At 42.8% G+C, this 26,393-nt stretch overlaps 1 protein-coding gene across 1 annotated transcript in view; it reads left to right on the forward strand.

Annotated features, from left to right (window-relative positions):
- palld (palladin, cytoskeletal associated protein) overlaps window positions 1–26,393 on the forward strand; it is a 63,446-nt gene that overhangs the window by 14,938 nt on the left and 22,115 nt on the right. The window contains exons 2-9 of the mRNA XM_030049127.1: window positions 11,362–11,537; window positions 12,183–12,249; window positions 13,120–13,237; window positions 13,393–13,461; window positions 14,937–15,078; window positions 15,232–15,255; window positions 16,181–16,300; window positions 17,288–17,747. Coding sequence (XP_029904987.1) covers window positions 11,362–11,537; window positions 12,183–12,249; window positions 13,120–13,237; window positions 13,393–13,461; window positions 14,937–15,078; window positions 15,232–15,255; window positions 16,181–16,300; window positions 17,288–17,747 — 1,176 coding nt within the window. The remainder of the gene's footprint in view (window positions 1–11,361; window positions 11,538–12,182; window positions 12,250–13,119; window positions 13,238–13,392; window positions 13,462–14,936; window positions 15,079–15,231; window positions 15,256–16,180; window positions 16,301–17,287; window positions 17,748–26,393) is intronic.

Genomic DNA, 26,393 nt, shown 5'->3' on the forward strand with positions numbered 1-26,393 from the left:
CTTTTGCCAGCAAAATAATAATCTTGGTTGGAAAGCTGCAGAATTCAGTGGATCCAGTCCCATTTAAGACAGAAACATGCATATAAAAACATCCAAGGTTTAAATGCCGACTTAACCATATTGTTAAAGTGATGATTATGTGAGAAGCCTAGGTATTTTCTCAGAGAGAGGATGCAATATATGGCCAAAGGTTTGTAGTCAACATTATGTCTGACCTCTGAGGCCTACAGGAAACACCAGTAGTTTACAAAATGAATGCAAAGAACCTCATTATCATGCTTATCTATTGTATTTTATTATGCTGTAATAGCTGCTAGTTGCTCTCTTGGCCTTTGCTCAATGGCAAAAGTGATCATCAGCATCAACATCTCAGTAGGGCTCATCTGGTTAGGTAAAGGTTTAATAAAATAAATGAATATAAAATTAATAATAAAAGTTAAAACTGCTGGTCTCAGCGACCGTGGCCTAAAGGGACCTTACTGGTTTGAAATGGCCAACAGTCCCTTTCCCTTTAGCAGTGGCTTCATATTCCTGTTGTCTAAATATGTGGAGTGATTTATTTTATATGGCTGATATGTTTAATTTTGGGCTCTTCGAGATGTTAGTTTTGTTGGGCTTCACGCTGGATTTATTTGACATTTGGGAAGACATATTGTCCTCACAGCATGACATCATGAGAGGACATACTCTTTGTTTTTGTTAGTGTCATTTGGTTTCCTTGGAGCACAAACAGAGGTTGTCATGACGATGTGCAACAAATTTTTTTTTTTTTGGTGATGTCAAACGACCCTTGCATGACCTTATGAAACAACAAAATTTTATGTGTGAGCGGGTGAGCACTTAACAACACATTGACGCTTAATAATGTTTGGCTGTTTGTAATGTGTGACTGAGAAACTTTATGGCCGTGTGTGTGTATTTGTATGTATTTGTGTGTGTGTGTGTGTGTGTGTGTGTGTCTGAAGAATGTCTTAATTTTCATTGACTCACATTTTGGATGGCACATACACTGCTACCAGCTGCACATGTCTTTTTTCTCCTCCCTCTGGCACTTCTCTCCTGAATGAGATCGGTCAAACGGAGCAGAAGGTTTGCGAAGGCTCCCGTTGGCCAGCCTGTAATTAATGGGAACATCCAGAGACAATAAAGAGCCCTTCCTCTTATTAACCTGTTTTTTTTTTTTTTTAACAACCACTTAAGGGGAGTATGCTGCCTCTCATGTTGTTATCAATATAGATGGAATGACTATGAAACCAAATTCTTTTACAAGCCAGATTAAATAAAAGACCCGTGTTACCACAGTGTGCGCCGCCGGGACAGGACGTTGTTTAATTCTGTGTTTATCTCAGTGGAATTCTATCCCATGCAATCACAAACACACACACACACACACACACACAGAGAAACGCCCATTGCTTCTGCTAGGAGACCTTCCCAGTAACAAAGACCACAAATAATCCCACCTGCCACGTCCCAGCGGTAAACTACCAGAGTCCTCACTGACAGCGACCAAAATATCAGCAGTCCGCCCTGTGTTTAAGCCCGAGAGCTCGAACTGAACCCCCACAGATTGTTACATGGGGAAACACCACACCCTTTCATTCTGCACTGGACTGAGCATCAGCCATCGGCCCACTGGCTCTAAAACAGCCAGATTCAGATTTGTTTATGCAGGTGGATTCTGTTATTAGCATGTTTGGGATTATCGTATGATCACAGTATTGATGTTTTTTTTTTTTTTTTAACCTCTCTTGTGTGTGTGTGTGTGTGTGTGTGTGTGTGTGTGTGTGTGTGTGTGTGTGTGTGTGCGCATGCAAGCATAACCAGACACAGTAGCCACAGCCATCTGTCCTGCACTTGCCAGGTGCTGCCCACTCTAAGTGGTCTATTTTGATCCAGACTTATCCAAGCTATTTTTGCTCAGTCCTTAGTGGGCTTTATAAATGTCCCAGTTAGTTTTGGCATTCAAGACTTATTGAGTCAGGACCAATGCATTTAGTACCCTCTCTCTGTGTGTGTCTGTCTGTGGCGTATGTCATGGTTTTTCTTTTTTTCAAGGTTTCCCCTCCCGCGTGTACAGATCACAGCCTCAGAGGTTTCCATGACGACAGGTCATTTCGCCAAAGCCCAGGGTTACTGCAGCACTCTTCAGCCTTTGATGGCTCAGGCCGCTAAACTCCTATAGTAGCAGAAACAACAGACTAAGCACAAGCTTTGTTTTTGTATGGGAGACAGATTTCCACAAAGACACAGCTAGAAAAACACATTGTCTGCCGGTCAGCTTGTTAAAATGTTTTGTAGCCCACAAAATGTTTCACATCAGAGGCAATCCGGCCTCTAGCAGTGATTCAGATTTGAAGCTTTACCTGCTTTACCTGCGTCCAGCCGGCTGCAATTTGTTTTAGATTTGCAACGTGTCTCACTAGTTTAGGTTATGATTTATCCACATTGTCAACAAGCGAAAAAGGTAGTTTGAGAAAGAGACAAAGCTGCGGGAATCATGACGAGGATCAGAGCTCAGTTTATAGGCAGCACTGAAACTGTTTTGGTCTTCCAGATCAGTTTTAAATGTATTTTTTCTTCTTCTCTGTGTTTCTTTCTCGCCACTTGTGTGGAATTTGGCAGCTCTCTCAGCTGTTCCCTCCCTCTCTCCTCTCTGGTCGGTCTGAACATTGTGTGGAGGTCTGACTGTGACTCAGGGTGGCAATCGTGGTGTGAGAGTGTCAGTGTCTCTGGCAGTGGCTCACTGAGTGTCATTCTGTCAGGAGGAGAGACTCTGTACAACCTCAGGGCAAGGAGAGCAATACTGAAGTGGTTTTAACAATCAGGAGCAGTGCGACGGCTCAGGTAAGTTATAAATTGAGCGACTTTTAGTGATGTCACGTACCATTATCCCTGGGTGGAAGTCAGACTTTTGCAGTGAAACTATTTTAATTGAGCTTGAACCCTCCGTTACATTTTTTAAAAAGGAGATTTTTAGGAATGCAAGCATATAGTCTTGTGGTTGACATCTCCTTTTTTGCAGTAAGGGATTAGGTCCATGAGGGAAACTTTGATGTCTGCCATTCAAACAGTAAGAGTCCTATGGGGAAACTGTGGCTGTAATGTATGTAATTGTCATATTATGAATAGCCTTAAACTTGAAACTTGTTAGCATTTCACCTCTCTGCCTCCAGGAGAGCCCAACCACAGTCCCTTGGCTGTTTGACACAAATTTAACAAGACTGAATGAACTGAAGTTGAATTTTGTGTGTGTGTGTGTGTGTGTGTGTGTGTGTGCGCATGTGTGTGCATTTGTAGCTCAGCTGCTGCACATGTGTCTGTCACTATCTCTGTTGAGGGTCTCTCTCTCTCTCTCTCTCTCTCTCTCTCTCTCTCTCTCTCTCTCTCTCTCTCTCTCTCTCTCTCTCTCTCTCATCTTTCTCTCTCAAATTTTTTTCAATGGTAACTTTTATTGGCACAACAGATCAGAAGCCTGTATTGCCAAAGCAGTACAGAAAATAATTAACATTGACAAATTATTAGCAATAAATAAATAGTAATGCAGAAATATACACAAATAACATAATTTGTAGCTGTAATACTTTTTCTGATCATTCAGAATCATTTACTACAGAGCTTGTTGTTCTTAGTGTATGGCAATGCTCAACATATTTTGTAGCGAATTCTTCACATTTACACACACACCCACCCACCCACACGCACGCACACACTCACAGACACACCCACACACTGCACAGACACATGAAAGTCCAGTGTGCTGATTGGAAGTGCTAGTCATACATGAGTTCCTGTTATAGTTCTCTATGACCTTTTGTCAGCCGTGAAGTTCATTTTCTACATTGTTCATTAATGCCCACTTCCCATCATGACTCAGCCTGAACTATTTGCCTGCTTGGCACAATGACATTGAGGTCCACTTTGCAGTAATACAGTATAAGAAAGCAATGTTGCATTTGTCACATGAAGAAGACTTTTGCATTGTGGCCTGCTTCCTATTCTGGCTTTGCTCCCGGTCAAAGGTCAGACTGCCCCCCCAGCTGTCTGCTGTCTGGAATATTCCTGTGAACTCTGACCCATGATCCTGTGCCCTGATAACTAGGGCTACTCAAGCATCAGGTGCTAAGCAGAATGGAAACACTTTGCATTTATCATCTTGTTCAAAGTATTTTCTATTAATGTTCACTTAAGCACTTAGAGGGGTAATAGCAGAATGGTCAGCCTGAGCCAAATCTCATATGCTGATATTTCCTGCTCAGTCCAGACGATAACACCAAAGAAAAACTGACTACAAAGTAATAGAGTCTTTTGTTAAAGGCTTGACTCTTGTGCTGCCAGCACCTTCAGCAGCATTCCCACAGTCATGGCAATCTGGGAGGAGTTATTAAATTTGAAAATTTCTTTTCCAGGTCTGGAAATGTTTTGGAAAATTGTAATATGTTATTTGACTTGTAGAAAAGTCAATAATTTTAAATAATGATAGTAAGTAAGTCATTTTGAAAGCCTTGGAAAATACAAATTCTAGCAGTAATTATGAATACAAAAATTCATAAAGTAGCCTAAAATGCAACTGACTGCAAATGAGATATATTTTTCATGCAGAGCTGCACCCACACAAGGCATTGTTACATTTTTTTTCCCCGTTTACAATTATTTAAAACTTGTAAAGATTGTGTTTAAAGAAAGGTGACATTCTTCACCTTATAACACATACAAACACAAAAGGTCACGTGTGGTTTATTTTATGTTTTTCTACATGTGATCTGCAAACACGTGATTATTGCACATGTGAAAAAGCAACATGAAAACAGTGTTCCAAAATCACATGTGGTTGATTATCTATATTTCACGTTTTTTCACATGTGGAAATTCTAGTTCAGAAGCTAATCACATGTGAAAATGTTAATTCCACATGACATGGAAAGTTCACATGTGACATTGTTCTCTTCTCACATGTGAACTAACATGTTCACATCGTCAATCACATGTGAAAAAGGTAAATTCACCTGTGAAATGAAAATTTTCAAACATGAAAAGGAATATTTCACATGTGACATTTTCGAAAGCATACGGAAGCAATTTTGAACAAAGTACTATCAGGTTTCAGATGTATGGATTTATGGATTATAACTTTGTATACTAAGTACAGTGTCCCATAAAACATAGTTTGTATCAGGGAGATCAAAGACATGATGGACCAATACCTTGTTTTCATTGCTAAAACTTAACTAGTTTAGGGTCATTACACAGAAATGATTTTTCTCCATTGAGGAGAACTAACATCTTTCAGTGTGTGAAAGGGCAGAAAATCAGGCTGCCTTGCTTTGATCTCTCACATGTGAAGTAGCTCTTGGGATTGGATTTTGGTGCTGGGAATATTCTAATTCTTCAGCATGGCACCAGCTCAGTATCCTGTCCCAGCACTGGCACCACTGCATCCCTGGAGGGCAAGTGAATCATGCAATGTATTAAGTGGTATTATGGTCCATGTTTGTAATACAGAGAGCTGTGGTGAGGATAAATATTTTGCATGATTGGTCTTTTTTGTGGTAGTGCTTTTAGACCTTTCTCAGAACCTACAATGTCAACTGTGTTTACATTGTAAGTTTCAGCCCGTGTGTGTTGGAAAGAAGAAAACTGAACTGCTCTCCATCTTGTGTTTGCGTGAATTGGGAGATTGCTCTGCCGTGAATAATAAAACCAACATGGCTTGCTTTAGAGCCTGGGCAGTTTCACTTGACCTCTATTGTAGTTTGTAATTAGGAATAAAGACAGCCTAGATGCTGCTCTTTTTGTCCAGTTGCACTTTGGTTGACTTTTGTGGTCCATATCCTCGAGACTGAATACTTATAACAGAGCTAACACATGGGATGAAAGACAGAGGCAGGCATATCTCAGGAAGTACAGGTCTGGTCCACCCATGCCATACATCAAATAATAATCTGCTGTACAGTTGTGTTTTTGCAGGCAGCTCAACCCTGTCTCTCCTACATATAGTCAAGGTCATTTTTGTGATTAAATCCTCCTTTTTTTCTAGTTCTCTTCTTCCCTTTTTGCTCTGGCCTCTGTTCTTTTGGGTTTGTGGTGAAACTGAGCCTTGCTTCATAAAACTTTCCATCAACAGCAGCAAATAACAACAGGGTCAGATGAGGAGAGAGTGGCCCTCAGCACACACTATAGAGGCCAGGGCAGTAGGCTCGGGTTCAGCCTTATTTAAGCAATGCTCTTTTTATTCTATGTGTTGCCATATGAATAGGTTAGCATTGGCAGTGCCGTGAGAATGACAGCTTCTTCCAATAGATATCAAGTCAATATCATACCACATTTGCCTGAACTGTTTTACATCCAGTTCATTATAATCCCTATTTCACATGCTATATTTATTCACGTAATTGGTTGGAGGCTGGTTAGGATGTTAATGCTGAGGGTGATGGGACGTTCAGTCACTGTCTGGGTGATTGCTTTGGGGTGAGAGAGGAATGAAGACCCTTAGGAATTAGGGTTAGCCCAATGTTCCCTCAGTCCCAAAAAAATGAATTCCCATCTAAATTAGGAATTATACCCTCAACCATATGTTCCCTCAGACCTATATTCACAGCCCTGTAAGTGGTTACAAGAAGATATTAAGCTGTCACAGTTACTTGCTAACTCGTGAAAACAAGTTAATGTATTTTTTTTGTTGGAATGAATATTATCTTAATATATGTGACTGCAGTGTTTTCTCTGTAATCATTTAGCAGTGGTTTGCCATCACAGCAAGGAAATTGCCACCACTCCAAGAGAAAATGTGAAATCAAAATAAACATTGTAATTGTATATGTAATTGTATTATTATGATCTAAAACTAAAAAATCTTTTTTAGAAGTGATGATTACAGTAATAAAAACATTTTTTTTAGCACAGGAATGTCAATGTGAATCATAATTTAGGCCCAAACAACAGCAGATAGGGGACAAATGTAGAATTGTCAATCAAAAGCACCACAGCTACACATGAGGCACAGGGAACATGGGACTGAGGGAACAGAAGGCTGGGGAAACATTGGGCTAAAGGTACATAGGTCTGAGGGAACATGGGGCTTAGGCAACATAGGACTGATGGGCCATAAGGCTTAGGGAACATGAGGCTGAGAGAACAGAAAGCTGAGGGAACATCAGCCTGAGGCAACATGGGGCTGAAGGAACATAAGGCAGAGGGAAAATACGGCTAAAGGAATATGGGTCTTGGGGAACATGGGCTAAGGCAGCATAGGATTAAGAGAACATAAGGCTTCGGGAACATGGGGCTGAGGGAACATAAGGCAGAGGGAACACGGGGCTAAAGGAACATAGGTCTGAGGGAACATGGGGCTGAGGGAACATAAGACAGAGGCTAAAGGAAAATAGGTCCTACAGAACATGGGGCTAAAGCAGCATAGGATTAAGGGAACATGGGGCTGAGGGAACATAAGGCTTAGGGAACATGGGGCTGAGGGAACATAAGGCTGAGGGAGCATAAGACTGAGGGAACATAAGGCTGATGGATCATGGGCCTGAGGGAACAGAGGGCTGAGGGAACGTGGGGCTAAGGGAAAGCTGAATGGTATTGTGCTGCACAGTATGAAGAGGAAAGGGTGGTAAAGTTAAATTCTGCCAAAAGTTCTACCTTGGGTCAATTTTCTCAGAGTACAAAGTGACTGCTATTCTAACACGCCCTGCTTCCTCTCCAATAGAAGTCATTGATGACCAAGTTCCTTCTCTCCCTCTCTGTGTTTTGCCACCAGACTGCATGTGGCTTAAAAAAGTCTCCACTCTTTTGCTGGGGAAAAGACTAAATGGTGTTTAGCCCTAGCACTATGTTCAGCACATTCCTCAGAAATGGAGAGGGGATTAAATAAACATTACCGTCTGTCTCTAAATGAGTTTACTCAGTAATTATGCATAATAGTAGATGATTAAGGTTGATTAATATGGGGTTTTATTGTTGTGCTCGTTGGGAATGGTTTGTGCTTCCTGGTTTATGTTCACTTCCCCCTCAGTGGAACGCAAGTTGATGAGTCCTGTGCCCTGCTCTGTGTTTCATCAAACTGTGCCCAGACAAATTTACATTTCCATTGCTTTACTCCTACTGAGCAGAAGGACTTTATTTTGGATTCAGCAAGGAGACCTTGGTTGTCCTGTGTGCCATAACCAGAATGGAAAACTACTTGAAAACTTATCATAAAAAAACAGACCCGCTCGCAAGACCACTGATGAGTGCTTGAATTACGACTCTGCTTTTGCATTTTTGAACACATATGGTTCTGCACAGAAATGCAGTGCTTTCTTTGTTTGGGCTATGGACAGTTACTGGTCACCCTGTGGAAAACATGTTCCCAGCTGTTTGCTGGCCTCTGTTCAATCAATTACACACAGACACACACTCATACACAGAAATACACTCAATCACTCTTAACATCCACCATTGCAAAAAACACAGTAATGCATTCATTAGTTTAATCATGCTATGTGTTACAATAAGCGTTTTCCTGTATGTGTTTAACTAGATGCTGCTCAGTGTCTAAATGTTTTTCCTAGAGTGATTGGGATTTATATAGTGCAGTCCACATATGGTGCACTACACTTCAAACTGGGAGCATATGGCTCCCAAAGTCCAAAGTGAACTGTTCTGGTTAATACAGCGAGTGACTGAAAACAAAGCCGTCAGGTCTTAACAAAAAAATAAACCTGATTTTTTTTATGACAAGCAAATACCCAGCCGCCCCAGCAATAACTGAACCAAGTTGTTTCCCATCTCTCGGCCTGGCTTTCATCTGAAAAATGAATTTCAAAACCACACAGACATATTGCTTCGATAAAACAATTACTGTCTTCCTTTCAGTTGTCTGGTGCTGTCAGTTCTACACCCAAGAACTTGGCCTTTGAAATTAACTAGCATCATGAAACTGTGCCATATAGCAAATTCATGTTATACCGGAACACCAGTGTTTTGTCTGTCTGTCTGGGTCATCTGTGTGGTGAATCGATAGCTGCTGGGATGTTTGGAGTGAGGCAGATGACTCTTAGCCTCCAGAGTTGACACATAACGGCTTCCCTGCTCGTGTCATGAACAACCTTTTGTTACTCTCATGTCTTGATCTGTTCCCTATCGTTTAACATACCGGCGTCTGGCTGCATGTCAGAGCCAGCCAAGTTTCCGTTGTTTCACTTCATCGGGCGATAAGGCAGAGGAACTGCCTGGAGTCTATTGTATGGGGAGGTTCGCATTAAGGAGGGTGGCGGTGGAGAGTGCAACAGCAAAATGACTAACGCCCTGGTCTGCTCCACCTGTCGCTGCTGCTAATGAATTGCTCAGTGTGATTTGTCTCACTAATGACACGGCGTATCATGTGCATATGTCCTGTCTCACCCTGCCTGACTCATTCATTTCCATCCTGTACTTGTACAAGGGCCATTAATTCACTTTCCCTGTCTGGTTCTCTCCTCTAGCTGGATAGGTCCCACACCCACGCCATCAGGTGTAAACCCTACAGTATGAAGTGATGTCTGAGTGTTTAGACTGATGGATTGCTTTCTGGAACAGTAGTTTGCCTGCAGCTTGACTGACACAGCAGAGTGTAAAAAATCCAGTAATGGCCACGCAGCAGAATGTAGGGAATTTTTATAGTTGAAATGTCCTTAGGTCGGGCACTGGTGGGATGGAACAGCTGTGTTTCATTGATGTTGGTTGAATTCCTGCTCCTGCCCCCCTTCAGTGCTGGGGTTAAGAAGTGAACAGCACAAATATGCCCTCTTTTTTAATAGGGTGTTGATAGGGTGTGCAAAGAATATGTGATTATATGTGAGTGTGTATGCATTTGAGAGTGAGAGTGCAGGTGTCTTTAAAGGATATATCATAAAGTATTTTCAAGTGGAGGCAAGACATAAATAAAAGATTAAAAGAAGAAAAACAAAAAGGAAAAAAAAAAACTAAAAAAAAAAAAAAAAAATAAGATATGAGGCCAGTGCTTGAGCATGTGTGTGTGTAGGAGAGGGGAGGGGGCGGGCCTAGTATCTGATGTGGGAGTGTGATGCCGGGGGGTCTGGTTTAATCATAACCCTGTGAAGAGAGATGAGACAGATTAAGCCACTTGAGTTGTAGACTGTGTCATCCCTCCTGGGTCCCACAGTGGGGAACAAAGCCAGAGTCAGCCAGCCGACCCCCAGGGAGGTGGTACTGGGCCAGACTCCCGCTCAGACACACAGACCTCTGATTGGAGGGAGGGATGGGGAGGGGCGGCGAGGGTGTGTCCGCTTCCCGTAATACTGCGTCTTGTCACTGCCTAAGGGCAGCTGAGACTCAGCAGGTACGGAAACACTTTCTCAGAAATGCCCAGAGGGTGTATGTGTCTCCTCTGAATGTGTACGTGTGTCAATTGTGAGTTAGATTGGCAGGACTCCATCATATTCAGCAAAGGTATATTTAAGTTCAAGTATTTGTCAAGCAGTGCTTGTCAGACAAGGCTTTATAAAACAGAGAAATCAATCATAGTAATGACCTCCGTTGCCTGCGGTTCATATTGTAAGCCACTGCCTGTACTTGAATATCCATTAGTAGCTTTTGGCAAGCAGTGAAACAACTACTTTAACACAAGACAATGTCAGTCTTATAGGTACAGTGAAATATGATAATATTAACAAACCTTTCCCCAATATAGAGCTACATATGTCCAATTCTCTCAAATTTCTCACTGGCAATACGCACTATGTTGAATGAAAGCTTGTCTTTTCTATTGTGAAATAAGACTTCTTTTAACAGCTGTACATAAATTAATATGTGCAGCTATGTCTGGAATTTGTAAAATCAACACAATATATGACCCAAAAAGAAAGTATTATTTTGCAACACTAGAGAGTACTTTTCTTGCTTGCATAGATAGTGAACATGAAGAGCAGTGAGAGACTGTGTCCAGCTGAAAATCACAGTGGACAAATACATGGTTGCTCGCTGGATATCATTCCAACACAAACCTGGATACATTAGTTGTATGGAGGCAATAAGAATTAATTCTACATTTATAAGGCCATATAATAAAAGCAACTAACAGCTACTTATCTGTAAAAAGTCGGACTTTTTTTGCTAGTTTCTGGCAATCAGTGCACAAATTGTTTGCTGAAGTGTTGCTATGGAGCAGTTGAGCGAATGATCTACAAGGGACACATGGATAATTTTGAAATTTTTGTAAACTGACCAGAAGGACAGTCTTCAAAAAAAACAAAACAAAACAGCTGTATTGGTTCAACCATGCTAGCAATTTGACCTTTTAGATTGACTCGAGTTTGGCTCAGTAGTTATGGACACAGCATGTTAAGTGAACAAAGTATGGCTCATCTGTCTGTCCAGGTGGTTCTGTGAGGGCCGCGAGCTGCACAACTCTCCTGACATCCAGATCTGGAGGGATGGTGACCTGCATACACTGGTGATCGCTGAAGCATTTGAGGACGACACGGGACGTTACACCTGCGTGGCCTCCAACAGTCTTGGAGCAGACAATACCTCTGCTGAGGTCTACATCGAAGGTCAGAAATACAACAGCTGTCTGCAGGGAAACAGTTGACATCGGTTTATTCATTCACATTAGAGACGAAAGTGTAGCATTTTAACATTTAAATAAATATTTCCACAATAATACTGAGACATTAGGGTTACAATGAGAAAACAAACAAGACCATCGCTGAGAGGATTTCCAGCCTCTACACTACATTTTTACTCCAATGGTTAAAACATTTTGGAGGACATCCGTTGAATTGCTTTACTGCACAAACCAGGAAGTGGGCTTCTGTTCTTCCTGTGCAAACAGAGCTAAAGCTTTCAGACTCTGTCACAGTGGCAGGTGGTGGAGACATGCTGGGAGGACAAAACACATCCTTTTTGCAACAGGAAACAGCAGGGCTTGGAAAATGTGGTCATGAATTTCAGTCATCTCAACCATTTGGTAATTGTGACAAAGTGCCACAATTAATTTGACAGTGATAACCCATTGTATTAAGTACTACCTTTAAATAGCCGCATGAAATTTCACAAGCATCTGCCGCTGACATCTTTACTGTTTGTAATGTTAGCTTGTTCTCTGTTTGCTGTTCACTGTTACTGTCTAAAACTGCAGCAGAAGGCTTGAGAATTACCATAAGTGCCTGCTTTCTTTCACTTATGTCCCACTGCAGGCGCTTCATCATCAGACTCAGAAGGGGAAGGAGCAGTGTCAAAGTCCAGATCAGGAGCCATGCCTCAGTACGTGTGTTTCAGCATGACCCCTGACCCCACGACCCTGTGAACCCCATGAACCCTATGAACCCTAAACCCCCTGGAACAAGTTAACCGAGCCCTGCAGCAGCTAATCAGCTCCTATTTAACCAGGCCTGTAAAGAGGCCCTTAAAGAGCCATTACCCTGACCCAGCCACACAGGCTTCCATTTAGCTAATGAGAGGTGCAGCGGGTTAATATGATGTAGAATAAATTGTCCCTTGTACTTATCTGTCTAAACATTAAACTTAGTGTCCTTTGCCCCCTTCTACTCTCCTTCAGTTCTCTCTCTTTCTCTTGTTCTCTATCTTTCTCTTTCTCTGTTGCATATCATAAAGGTTATGTTCTCTGTCCTGACCTTTTCAAACTTAATATCCTTTTGTCCAATAATGATATGGTATTGTATTATCCTATCTCTCTCTCTCCCTCTCCCTCTCTCTCTCTCCATCTCTCTCTCTCTATATATCTCTCCCTCACTCTTTCTCTGTCTCACTCACTCTCACAGTCAGTCCCACTTCTCGGTCATAGGTAGCTGTGATACTGTAAAACATTTACTACAGAGCTTGTTGTTCTCACTGTATGACAACACTGGACATATTTTGCAGCCAATACTGCACATTTACTTTCCACACAGGGCAATTTCTGAGGATCAGGGAGATGAATAAGAGTCACTTGTGACTTGTGACTCTCACTTTCCCAGTTACATCATCTGATTTCTTTGAATCAGAAGTGACATGTTCCCTAAAGGCGTTCAGTGTTGAGAAATTCCTCCTTTTTATTTTTTTTGGAAAAAGTGTTTTTGATTGTGCGTTGCCAGGAGACGAGACAAAAGATTAAAGTGTGTAACTGTATTTTAGCGTTCAGAAGAAGATGACTTCGATGTCCCTGACCATCCGCTCAGCTTCACCTAAGACCACTGATGTCCTCCCTCATCGCTCCACTCTGGTCCAGTCCCTGTCTCAGCCTCCACAGCGAGTAAGACACATATAGTGCAGAGGAGCACCATACACACACAGCAGGATAGGCTTAAAGAGCTGAAAAATTACATTTGTTGAACTCCAGCAGACAGTTTTTTTTCTGGACGGATTCTGCTCTCAGTGTTCAGAACATGAGTTTCTGTTGTCCCGCAGATGCAGAGCCCGGTTTCATCACTGTACGGTGGTGACGCTCCTGTTGCAGCACCTCCTACATTCACTAAGGTAAGCCTGAAAACACACACACATGCAAAGACTGGGCAGTCTGTCAAAGTCATATCAATATCGCAGTATGAGACTAGATATTGTCAGGGATTTTAGGTATGGCATAAGTGCTGTCCTTTCCTGGTTTTAAAGGCTGCATTACAGTAAAGGGATGCAGTTTTCTGAGTTTATTAGACTCTTCTAGCTCTTATTTGCTTCTATCTGCTTGATCATCATATCCACATTAATCATGATTGCATATGAAAAATCTTTTGAGTGCAAATATCTTATGGAAGCATTGGTAGTCATCCCTGCAGCAGTGTCATAACATGGATATCCAGGAAATGGATGAAAGATATTATATTTGTTATATATATAGATACATTACACACGTGCGCACACCTTCACCTATTCTTGGAAAAACATTTTACACACACACACACACACACACATACACACAAACACACACAGACGCACACAGTCTTTGTCTCCATGTAATAACAGTGCTGTGGCTTTCACCAGTGGAGGGGGCAGACAGAAATTGACTTTGATGAGAGCTCCACCTCCAGCTCTACAACACCCCTTTTCCAGACTGTTCAACACCCACCCCACCCCCCTCCCCACAACCCACTAACCCCCACCCACCTCCACCCCCACCTCTCCCCCACCTCAGGCTATGTGTCTTGTGATGGCAGGGCTGAAATGGGCTGAGGCAAAGCTTCAAACAGGCCTGCCAAACCCACAAGGGTCAGGTCTGTTTCACTCTCATCCAGCCAGCCAGCCCCTAAATCATTTTCCACTTCATTACAAAAACACATTTGTTTTTCTTCACCCCCCACCCGCCAACCAAACCCCCACCCACACCCGCCTCCCACCAGCTTCAGGCTTTAATCATCTCAATAAGAGGACGTTCGCCTCTGATGAGGTCATCCTTGTTATGTCACCCAAGTCACACATACATGGATACGAATGCTGTCACTGTCAGATGCATGATGTACATTCCACTGCTGCTCTTCCCAGAGTGCTTACAGAGAGAGGAAGATGGAGGGGAGAAAGGCTCAGGCTCAGCATAGATTGTCTCTTGCTGATAGATATACCAATCCATTTGACTGGGGCCCTGTTGACTAGTGGAAGAGTCAACATAGTCCTGATGGAGGCTTCTCTCTTGGCCCCTACATGGATGGTTACCTCTGGCTCTGCAACACTAGAAGCTGAGAGCAACATTGGCTGGACAGCACCCCACTGTTCTGCAGAGAAACAGATTGGGTGTGCCATCTCCCTTGTCTCCTCTGTCTCTGTCTCCATTCATCCCATCTTCACATTCTGCACCCCTTTTTCAAGATCTGTTTCACTCCTCTCACCTCCTTGTTAAGTTCCCCTGTCACTCACTGCCCCTTTATTCCTATTACCTCACTCACTCACTTCATCACTCTCTGCTGTTTTTTTTTTTTTTTTTTTTTTTTTTTACTTATTTTTTTGGTCTGCCCTCTGTTTAGCTCTTGCAGGACACCCAGGCATCTGAGGGTCAGGTGGTTGTTCTGGAGTGCAGGGTGCGGGGAAGCCCTCCTCTGCAGGTCCAATGGTACCGCCAGGGAGAGGAAATCCAGGACTCCCCGGACTTCCGCATCCTCCAGAAAAGTGAGACACTCTGTCAGCGACCACACAGCTCATTGTAGCCAAATGATTTTTGATTTTCTGAATGACCATAATCATGTTTGGCAGAAAATGACTAGCTATTAATATTTTCTATTTGTCATCTCTTCCCCCTGCCAATGATGTACTGTGTAACAGAGCCTCGATCTGCAGCTGAGCCAGGTATGTCACTTCACTTCCTGCCAAATCTGTGGTAGCATTAGTCTGTCATAAACAACACTAACTCTCTTTTTCTACCTGCTATCAGTCTTGTCATAGCGTTCATCAGAATTAGTCACGGATTATTAGCCGTGTCTGTGAGCTCTCTATTATCGACCGAAACCTGTCACTTGGTTATGACGACAATAATATCGCAATTCCAAACCTCCATGTCCCACAAGACACTCGTCATCATATCTAGGGCAGTCAGGGAGAGTCCCTGGGAAAGTCTGATGTCTAATCCACTGTCACTCACAAACCACCGTGCATAAACACACACACATTCTCAGTATTTCAGATAAACAGTGACACACACGCTAATTTGCCTTTAAATTTTTCCTGCCGGTGTGACTAAGGGGGCACCTCATGTATTGCTTTCAAGCTCTGACAGAAACACTGTGAATCACTCAGACATTCCTTAACATCTGTGGCTCAGTGTGTGTGTGTGTTCGTGTCTGTCTGTCTGTCTGTCTGTCTGTCTCTGTGTGCCTGAATAGTCAAATCCATGCCATCCATCTGTCTTTTGTTTCTCCACTTCTCTCCATCTCTCTCTCTGGTCTATTAATTGGCTGCTGGCCAGTGAGTCACCAAGCCACATGATCGATCCATCATCAGGCTACTGTGTACACAACATCAACACGTCAACATGTACATCAATTGTCCCTCTTACCTCGCATTAAAAACAAATGGACAGTCAATGTGTCATTTAATTTCACCTTGGCTCACAAGGTTCTTCATCAAGTTCAAGCTTGTCCTGCAGTTCTACTCCTCCACTATGCACACACTGTCCTGTGACCAGTTTTAGACTACTGTACTGATGAAATCTAACTTCTACACTCGTAGACAGCAGTTTCATTAATAACAGTGTTTGATGGTGACTGTTTTCTAGAGGAGATCTGCACCCTGGTGATAGCTGAGGCCTTTCCAGAGGACGGAGGTCTGTTCTGCTGCACTGCAAACAATCTCTACGGCTCTGTCAGCAGCATGGCCCAGCTTACTGTCACCGCAGGTGTGTTCAACACGGCAAGAGAGTGATGGTTAACATATTGTTACCAAGTGGAGTTTACAGTGGAATTACACTGTACAGTTGGAGTTGGCGTTAAAGGGTTTGCCCTTTAACGCCAACTCCAACTTTTCAAGAGAGAGTGCTCACAATTTAACATGGGTCTAGTTAATGTACAGTTACTGACAGAGTAAACTTTAACATTTTTGGTTGTTCATTATGTCCCAAATAGGATAATAACATCAGAGGGTTGGTTTAAGTTTCTTCTGTAGCAATTTATGGCAGAATTAATCATCTATGAGTAGGTTTCAAACATCTTGAAACCATTATTTCAACTTAAAGGAAACACTGATGAAGGCTCATCATTTACGATGGTGTTGAGGTACAGATAAAACAGTTTCACAGTATCAGGGAATGGAGACTACAGAGAGATAAGATGCACAGAGCAGCGTGAGAATAATATATTGTTACAAAGTGTTCAGTGGTGGATATCTCAGTTTCAAGTTTCATATGGTGATATCTCAATTTCCTCTTTAGCTACACTTATGTAAAACCTGCTAAATGAGTAAAGAATTGGTCATTACATTGACCTTCACCATTCATGACTGGAGGTCCTGCGGTTTTAGGTGAGTTATGAAAGCTATATGGTATTTCCTCTGAGACAACCAGCTTTGTCTTGTTTATTGCCCTGTAGTGAGGAAGGTGGGGGGGATTGAGAAGATGAGCAGCTCTTTGTGAGTGTACAAGGACGCAAATATCTTAGTGTTTATTCTCACTGACAGATCTGTGTATGTACAGTACTGTACTCAGCAGCACACTGTTGAGGGAAAGGTTGAATGAACAGGGATTGCATCACCCTGACTGAACCCAGCTGCTGCTTTGTATGTGATCAGTTTAGCAACACATAGAGCCTTGTGTTTAACCTTCATCTACTGAGTAAGGCAGTGGCAAGAACAAAATAAGGCAAACTTTGCCCTTGTTGCTCCCCCTCAGCTGCTGAGGACTCATCCAGTAATGGTGTGTCTGGTGATGGCTCAGGGTTTGAAGATGCCGCAGCCTTCCCACCTCCTCCCCCACCCACAGAGATCAGCCTCTTAGAGCTACCACCCAAGACGCTGCCTCAGCCCAGCGCCGAGGGTTTCCACGTTAATGAGATGGAGATATGGCCCAGTGTGTCAGCTTTACCACCGGTGCAGATGGGCTCAGAACTGGAGGGTAAGGACAAGGCCAAAGGCTCAATACAAAATGGCCAACCCCCAAATCCACCGTCACCACCAAGCCTGCCTAAAGAGACCCTACCACCTCCATCACCTCCATCGTCACTTCACTCTGAACCTACAACAGAGCTCCCAGCTCCAACCCAGGCTCCAGACACACCTCCAACACCAGGAAAGCTGTCTCCATCCCCTGGGAAGGAGGGTCCTCCGCTGCCTACCAAGCCTAAGCCAAAACTGTGAGTACCTCTGACCGCCCTTGTGTCTCTGCCCTGAGGGTCAGCTAGCCCCCAAGGGAGGCGACGTAGACAGGCTGGGAGCCCTGACTGTGGCCTGGTGGAACTGATAGTATTGTGTCTCAGCTTTGTTAAAGGGTTAAAGGGGGAATCCCAGCCCTGTTTTTTTAGAACAAAAGCATTCCACTGCTTTTATGTCGGTGTCAGTGTGCCATCGTGTGTGCCAGGGCTGGCCTGCCAGCTGCCGTCTGTCTGTGCCTGTAAACAGATCTGCGTGGCTTTTGCTGGATGGCTCCTATTGTTCCTGTCTGACCTCAGTATGCATGTCCAGCCCGGGACACGCCCCTTGCTTTCTCCTTAGTACCTTCTGTGAGGTATACGGGGATCGGGTAGGATGTCTGTGTTATTCAAGGAGGGATGGGCACTGAATGGCTTCGATTTCACTGCTCCTGTGTATGGAGCTGACTGCAGTGCACAAGCCTCTTCTGCATGGTGTTGCACTTCCTGATGCATGTCTGATCACGAACCCAACTTCAGGCTGTATAGACAAAAATAGATGAAGTGTATTCCTTCATACTAGTGCTTGCATGTATACCTTCTCGTCTTTTCTCTTCTCTTCCTCTCTTTCGGAAAAGTTTTCTTGTTCGCTTGGGAAGACTTACAGAAGAGAGACGATGCATTTTTGAAGAGGTTTTTAATATTAGGACTGGCAGGTTATAGAACATCATTTGTAGTATCTCTTCTACAACCAGGGGATGACAGTGTTGTGTAGATGTGACAGGATGCATGCACGTTAGAGCTTGGCTACGGTACAATTAGGCCTGGCTCTGTCTCTGTGCAGCCTACAGTGCACTGCATGTGTACTGGATATCTGAATTCTCCCCATCGATGGCCATTGTGTAACCCTTGACATAAACATTGATGCTTTGTTAATTCTGTGCTTCCAGAGTGGAGAATATAGAGGAGGAGACAGAAAATGACAGGTAAAGAATCGGCTGTGTGGTGTGATATGAGTGGTGCCCCATGTGGCGGTCAAACTTTGCTGAGGATCTTAACATGGTGGCAGATTGTTTTGCATTTCCATGTCCTGGTTGCAGGATCACAGTAAAAGCTGCTTTTATGAGAGTTTTTCCAAAATAATGACTTAAGGACACTGCCAGAAACAATCAACTCCCCACGGTGAAGCATGCGGATGGTGTAAGCCAGCCCTCTCCTGCCCTCTCCCCTATAAATTCAATCTGTAATTATGCAGTAAAAACAGCAGCCCTGCCATTAACTAAGGGTCATATTTCTTTGCCTCAGGTGACATGTGGGAACACAAGCTGACCGCTATTGACCTAAACCCCCTGAGCTTATCATAGAGTTCATCATATCCTGTTTGTTGTCCAGGACATCCTGCCACTGATATGTTATTTCATTGTTATTTAATGTTTACAGGTGGTGATTTTAAGCAACATTAATTGGATTTCTAATTGAGCACTTTGTTAAATTGCTATAAATTGAATCGCGACAGAGTGGAAACTATGACCCTTCTGTCTTGTGCGTTAAAGCTGAATTTTAAAAGAGATCAGTTTCTGTTGGAGGGAGTTTTTTTTTTTAATTGAGTGAGGAAATGATCTTGTTCTGCTTGAACCCTGAGTGCCAAGACTCTCATTTCTGATTAGTATTATTTCTGGAGCTGCTCCATACATCGAATGACATTGACTGTTTAAGTGATGCTTTACACCCACGTAAATGCTGTTTTGTATTAGTGATAAAGTTTTTGAGCTAAAAATATATCCATGCACCCAGAAACAAGCATTCTGGACTTTTACAATGCCCAAAAACACAATCAACCATTTAGAATGGATGAGCATGAAATACACTAGAATCTTGACATTGGAGTTTATAGCTATTGGAGAGATGTGTTCATGTTCATAAATCTAGATTAAATTGTCCTAAATCGCAGGAATAATATGCCCAAATTCTCTGCCTGTGCTTTAATAACATTGAGCTGATGGGACGGAGGAAGTGGTTGTATGACTTGGCAGGCTGGGAGCACTGCAGGAGACCTGAGCTGTGAAAACAGGCCTGCTGTCTGTCTGCACTGAAGGAAGAGAAAGGTGGGTCGGCTGCCGTGTGGTTTTGATGCCCGGCACTGGTGCCAGGCCCAAGGAAAAGAATCAAAGGAAACTCTCAGGGGAGCGGTTCAGATTGGCTTGTTGGACCAGAACCAGCTCCGTGTTGAGAGAGTAAACAGTGTCTTTCAGCACATGGTAGAAAATAGACTGATAAAGAACGGATGGTGAATTGGCAGCAGTATCCCACTATATGCAACACTGGCATTCAGGCTTTTTCCCACTATCTCTATCATTTTTTTTTTCCAAAGTGTGATGCCAGAACACAAAGAAATAATAATGTTTGGGTTAGTCGCTTTTGTTTGTATTTGAAGTATTATACAAAAGTGGTGTGCTGTTGAACAACCTTTTAGGGCTGCAGCCTGTTGGATTGTGAGTTTCGAGCAGGGCTTTGAAGAGTGGCATTTCTGCACTCAGGTCTGAATGAAGATGTGGAAGGATTTGGGACTATCACAATACTGTGAGACAGGGCATAACTCAAACGGATGAGAGCTAACATCTCAGTGCAAGGTCAGTGGGCTGCCATTTTGGAGAGAATAAATGTTCTCTCCTGATTTAGTGTGAGCTCCCCTCTGTGCAGCGCTCGCTCAGGGTTTCTCTGTACATCTGTGAAGCTCTATCACAATGGGCTGTTAACAACACAACACCTGGAACTTGTTGTGTGTGTGTGTGTGTGTGTGTGTGTGTGTGTGTGTGTGTGTGTATAAGTGTGTTGATGGATGAGGTGTCAGGAGCAGTGGTATCTAGTGTCAGCTTTCCTGTACTGATAAAGGTATGCTTTCCTGGTGTGACATTTCACAGGAACTTTTTGCATTTCAAAGGCATTATGGCATATGCTTGCCAGTATGGGAAAAAGGAGCACATTATTAGTGTATGTGTTTGTGGGTTTTCACATTTTTACTATCCAGCATTTGTTTTAATGGTATCTGTGCTCCAAAAAATGGCATGCCATGACATTTTCCTGACAGTTCTGGTAACTTGCCTGCACCCCAGGTCATAGATAAAGCCTGCTGTCAAGATACTACACCCAAATCGACCAATAACATAAAGGCCATCATGCTATTATTTCAGTTGTAGAGAGTGCCAGGCACGAAATTCAAGAAAGCACCTCACTCAGATCCAAAAACAACTGCTGCTCACTGGCTTGTCATAAGTTGACAAGCCAGTGAAATATGTCAAGGTGTGACCACCATGCTGTTGACTGTGATAATACAGGCAAAACATCATATTATAGTCTAGGATAATGTTTGGGTGGGCGTCAGACACCAAGCACTCTGGCAGAGGCAGCAATTATCTTCCAACCGTTGCATAGCTTAATCTCTCTTTCATAAGACCAGGAATCAGCTCTGACAGTTGAAATTGTTCTCTTGCACGTATTTCATTTCAGAAAATGCTTCTTATGTGCTCAGGTTGAGCTCTCAGCAAAACCTCTGCTGACGTTTTTTTTTTTTTTTTTTTTTAAGGATCTCCACTTTTATTTCTACTCACTATGTTAAAATTGTGTTGAGATTAATGATGATGAAAAGCAGCCACAAATCAGCACTTAACTGGACTTCAACTTTGCCCTTTCACAAAAAAAAAAAAAAAAAAAAAAATCAAAATCATGTTTCCCAAATGGGCCTGCAGTGATTCAGGTTCAAGTTTAGTAATGCCCTATTCAAGTGGCCCTATTCAAGTGTCTTGAAAATCCCCCTTAAACCCTTATTTACAATGATGTAACAACACAAAAAAACTTCAAAGTGTCCAAACACAATGTACTACATGAAGTACATACAAAAGTGTTTCAGCGCTTGACATAAGGGGTGCTGAGTGATGTGCCATTTACCACTCACAGTGGCTCAGTGAGTGTTAAGGTGGAAATGTCCATGAGTAGGCATCATGTTTCTCAAAACTTTCAAACTTAACGGGTTCACTGTGTTATCTTTCAGAGTTACATGTAGCAAAATGTAAAATACATTTCAATTGGACATTATCTGTCCAAGTATGGATATTGTGTCTAACGGATTAGGGATTTTACCACAGCCATAATACAGTGTAAATACACGGCTGTAACTGCAGTGTCACATTTCACATTAATGCCATTCCATCGTTGCAAAAAATAAGTGCACTCTAATTTCCTAAGGCATTACAGATGAAGTTTGATATTCCTATTCTCTTAGTTTGTGTTTTCTGATACTGTATGCCAGTGAATTGACCAGAATGCACAAGACAAAAAATAACATTTCACTGCAGTTATATTAGCACCTTGAATACTGATTTTCTCTTAAAAAATTCCCTTAAGGCACTTCAGTGAGAAAATACAACCTCATGTACATATTCTGTATCTGCTGCTTGCAGTGCTTCATTGCAGCTACATCATCATCATTGTTTTATGGCTGCGCCAAAATAACTAAATGTCTTGTGAATCATTTTATACACATTTCCCTCTAATTTAGCCAGACATATTTGGTATTTTTGGAAATCTAGGGGTCTCCTCTAGAATTCCAACTTAGGTTTTGTGGATTTCATCAAAGCTTGACAGCTCAGCAGTGAACCCACCTATGGGAACAGCGGAGTTGATGAGGTTAAGTCTGACTACAACCCAGCACTGCATCGTGCGGTGAACATATTTGTCAAATCCTGCTGATGTGAATTTGTTCTCTGCTAAATTATAGCTTTATAAGTGCTGAACATTTCAAGTCCAATACACCAACTACCCATAAATACTGGACTTGTGTAAAGGTCAGTATTAACACTGTACCGACAGGACTGTGAAAATATTATACAGGATGTAAGCTTTCACCACTGGAGCGCAAGAACCGCCTTCGTTTCAACAACAGGTGACGTAAGAAAATATTCACTTAACTTCAGGCATCTAGTTGGCTAAAAATAAATCACAACTTGAACATACCATAGTAACTTTGGGAACAAAATTAAACAGAAATGCTAGGCTGAATTTATTTAATTTTCTGTAGGCAAATTAACATCTCATCACATATTAGAGCACCTCACTGCAAATACTTCAGTACACTGTGTTTGTGCACTGACATGGTGTTGTTACACTGTTGTAAGTACATTATGTATCGGGGAGGTTATTATCAAGTGCCTACACTGTAATACTGTGCACTTATAATACTTTTCTAAAGGTTAATAAACAGGTTAAAACACTGAAATGAGACCATTGTAAGTGTTACAGACGGGGCAGTGCAGGCTGGCAGTGCAGAGGTAGAGTGGATATAGAGAGAATGTGTATGTGTGTGTGTGTGTGTGTGTGTGTGTGTGTGTGTGAGAGAGAGAGAGAGAGAGAGAGAGAGAGAGAGAGAGAGAGAGAGAGAGAGAATTTAAACAAGACTTTTACAGTAAGCAGCTCCTGCACTTGATTATAAAGGGTTTTGGCTGTTTTGAATTTATATCAGAATCAACTGTGGCAGAATTTTGCCTGGGGAAAGATCGCAGGGGTCAAGCTCTATCTGTGTGTGTCGAGGGAGGAAGTGGAAAGGTTTTTGGCTCCGAGGGAACCACATCGCAGACAGTGTGCAACAATTAGCTTCCCGGGGCTGCAGATCAGAGGTTACTATTATGTGTTAAAACGCTGCCAGAAAATGGCAGGGTGTGGGGTCATGACCCGACATGCAGTGCCTCACCACTCATGGCATCCGGGAACTCCCGTTCCTGACTGCATAATGCACATGTTCATGCTCTCTCTCTCTCTCTCTCTATCTCTCTCTCTCTCTCTCAATCAGGTGCATGTACACAAACACACATGCAAGGCTAGCATTCACAAACATGTGGGAGCTTAGAACAACAGGCTCGCAGACGGTTAAGTGACGCCATGTGTGTATAGAGCTCATATGTTTCCAAGGCATGCAGATGAGGAAGGGCCTAATCTACCTTAATGTGCTATGTATTGCATGCGGATTGACCCCATACCTTTCCAGCCCCTTTCCGGCGGTATAATTACCATACCACTGAGATTAAATTATTTCTGCAGTAGGTCCAAACCTCTTTAACCCCCAGTGAGGTTGTTGTCAGGGGAACAGTACACAAACTGAAGGCAACAAAACTTTTTTTTTTTTTTTTCCAAGCTCACCAGTCCCATGTAGTCACACACGCAACTTTTACTTGCAAACAAAAAAATGTTTACAGTGTGAACCCTGAAGCAGTAGCAGGTAATATGGTGCTGACTTCTTGCTGTGGCTTTATTTCAGCTTCCACTCCATTTTCTTTGCATATACGAGGCCTTAAGATTTTGAGCTGTCAAAGAGTTTGTTGCATTCAGTTCAGACAGTGTAGAGCAGCGTCTCCAGTACATACGTGCGCTGCGAGCAGAGTGGGGATCTTTGGCTGCCAGGCTTTGTCACATATCTGCGCTGTGACTCAGAGCTTCCTCTCAGCAGTGTGTTTGTGTTTACGAGGTGCAACTCATGAACTCTCTAATGAAGTATTAACAATCACTTTCTTGTCGAGGTGTTGCGCGTGGTTTTACAGCGAGCGGGGAAACATGCATGCTAAAGAACCACATATGGCGCTAGGTACACACCGAGAGCTTGCGCTGTGGTTTGTCATCATAAAAACCCCAATTAAAAATGAAATAAAACGTTGACTTTGGATCAGCTCTCTTAATGGATACCTTTGCCTCAGTGAACGCACACTGAGGGTAAATTGAGTGCAGACAAATGGAGAGCGGCAGAAAGCTGAGCAGAGTTTGAACGATGTCATCGGGGAGAGAAAGATAGTGCGCAAGAGAGGGAAGAAAAAGCAAAAAGAAGTCATGGGAGACAAGGGAGCCACAGAGAGCAGGAAAGCAGATAATTCCACATCAACCTCCAGAGTCAGAGATGGGCAGTCCTTAAAAGGACATGGGAGACACAGGATTGGCTGAGACACCAGACGATCTAACCACTGGATTGGTCGGCTAGACTAGAATGACCTGCATGGAATGGAGAAGCTTTCCAAATAAGGAAGAGAGTTCTTTGAGCTGACCTTCATAACATTTAGAGGGGGCTGGAAGAAAGAGGGGTGAGCAGAGAGAGAGAGAGGGAGAGAGAGAGAGCGATGAAAAGAAGCAAAGAGAGATGTGAGGGGAGTGAGACAGGCGAGGGTGTATGCTTGGGAGTTGACAACATGGAAACTGAGAGGCCTGAGTGATCCCCTCATAGAAAGCAGGCAGTGTGTCCCAGGAGAGAACACTGTGGTATGTTAAACACCGAGGAACACATGTATACACACAGATGAATATGTATTACTGTGACACACACACACACACACTCAGGGAATCACATTGTTTCCGGATGAAGTCAATCAACCTGTGATTAGACCCTGACCCCGGTCCACTGTGCGAGCTGTGTGCCTGGTTGCATGTGTGGTATAGAGAGGACGTGTTGTTAGACCCACATCCATACACCCCAAAACAACAGCACACAACTTCCACTTGTGGATTTTAATCACAGGGTGTGTGTGTGTGACATAACGACATAATGTATACGTACTCCGCTGCCATGACATGGACTCTAAAAGCAGAGGAAATTCACTCACTGACTGAGCATGGACTATGACTCTTATCTCTAGGGAGAAGAGGCCCCTGCTCCAAAAGCTCTTTGCCCTACAAACACAAACACACACATACATAAACACACGCACACGCACACACACAGTTACATATACACACACCCAACTGGACCAGATCCCCGGCCTCCCACCTTCCATCATTGTGCCATGATTCATCGCCAGCTATTGGACGACATCAGCAGCAGAGAGGAGTGATGGAAAAAAAAAAGAGCACCTCTAAAAATAGAGGCATTGCACACAAAAATAGAAATGATTAATGTCCGGAAAAGGTTTTATCTCACACCGCAAAAATGAAGGCGAAATTCTCTTATTGGGAAACTGAGAGATGCACATATTTCAGTAATCGACAGCAGGAGTGTGTGGTGGTGATGGGATGGGGTTGTTTGTGCAGCCAGTGGCAAGTGGAAGTGGCTCCAAAGGTCCTACACTGTCAGTGAAATATTAAACTGTGATTATTATTCACTGGGTTGCGTGTACATAATAGTGACTCTGCTCTGAAGGGCAGGTAATGTTTCTGGTGGCCCTGAGACGTACACAGAAGATGGATTTTATTTTTGAGCAGCGGTCATATCTCATTTGTGCCACCTAAACACTAGAACTACCCCGGGGTTGAAATTTACCCCATTCACCTTTTCAAATGTGTATAATTTTGTTTTTAAGCCGTATCAGCCTCTCTGACATTTTACAAAAATGGTTTAAATAAACATACTAAGGTTAGGAAGAGATGAAGCGATAGAGGAAAAAAAGGTCACAAGGCCAAATAATGTTTTATACACACATATCATACAGTCAATGGAACAAATACTCACTACTGATGATGCTCTTGTCTAGTTATTATATTCCAGCCTAATAAAAAGAATCTGGTAACACTTTACAATAAGAGTACAACAATTAACGTTAGTTAATGTTGTAATAAACATTAAGTAACAGTTAACTAACGGTTAACTAATGTGTCTAAGAATCATGTACTAATGCTGTTCATGTT

This window comes from Myripristis murdjan, chromosome 4 (genome assembly GCF_902150065.1).
Source record: "Myripristis murdjan chromosome 4, fMyrMur1.1, whole genome shotgun sequence".
Taxonomy (NCBI): Eukaryota; Metazoa; Chordata; class Actinopteri; order Holocentriformes; family Holocentridae; genus Myripristis; species Myripristis murdjan.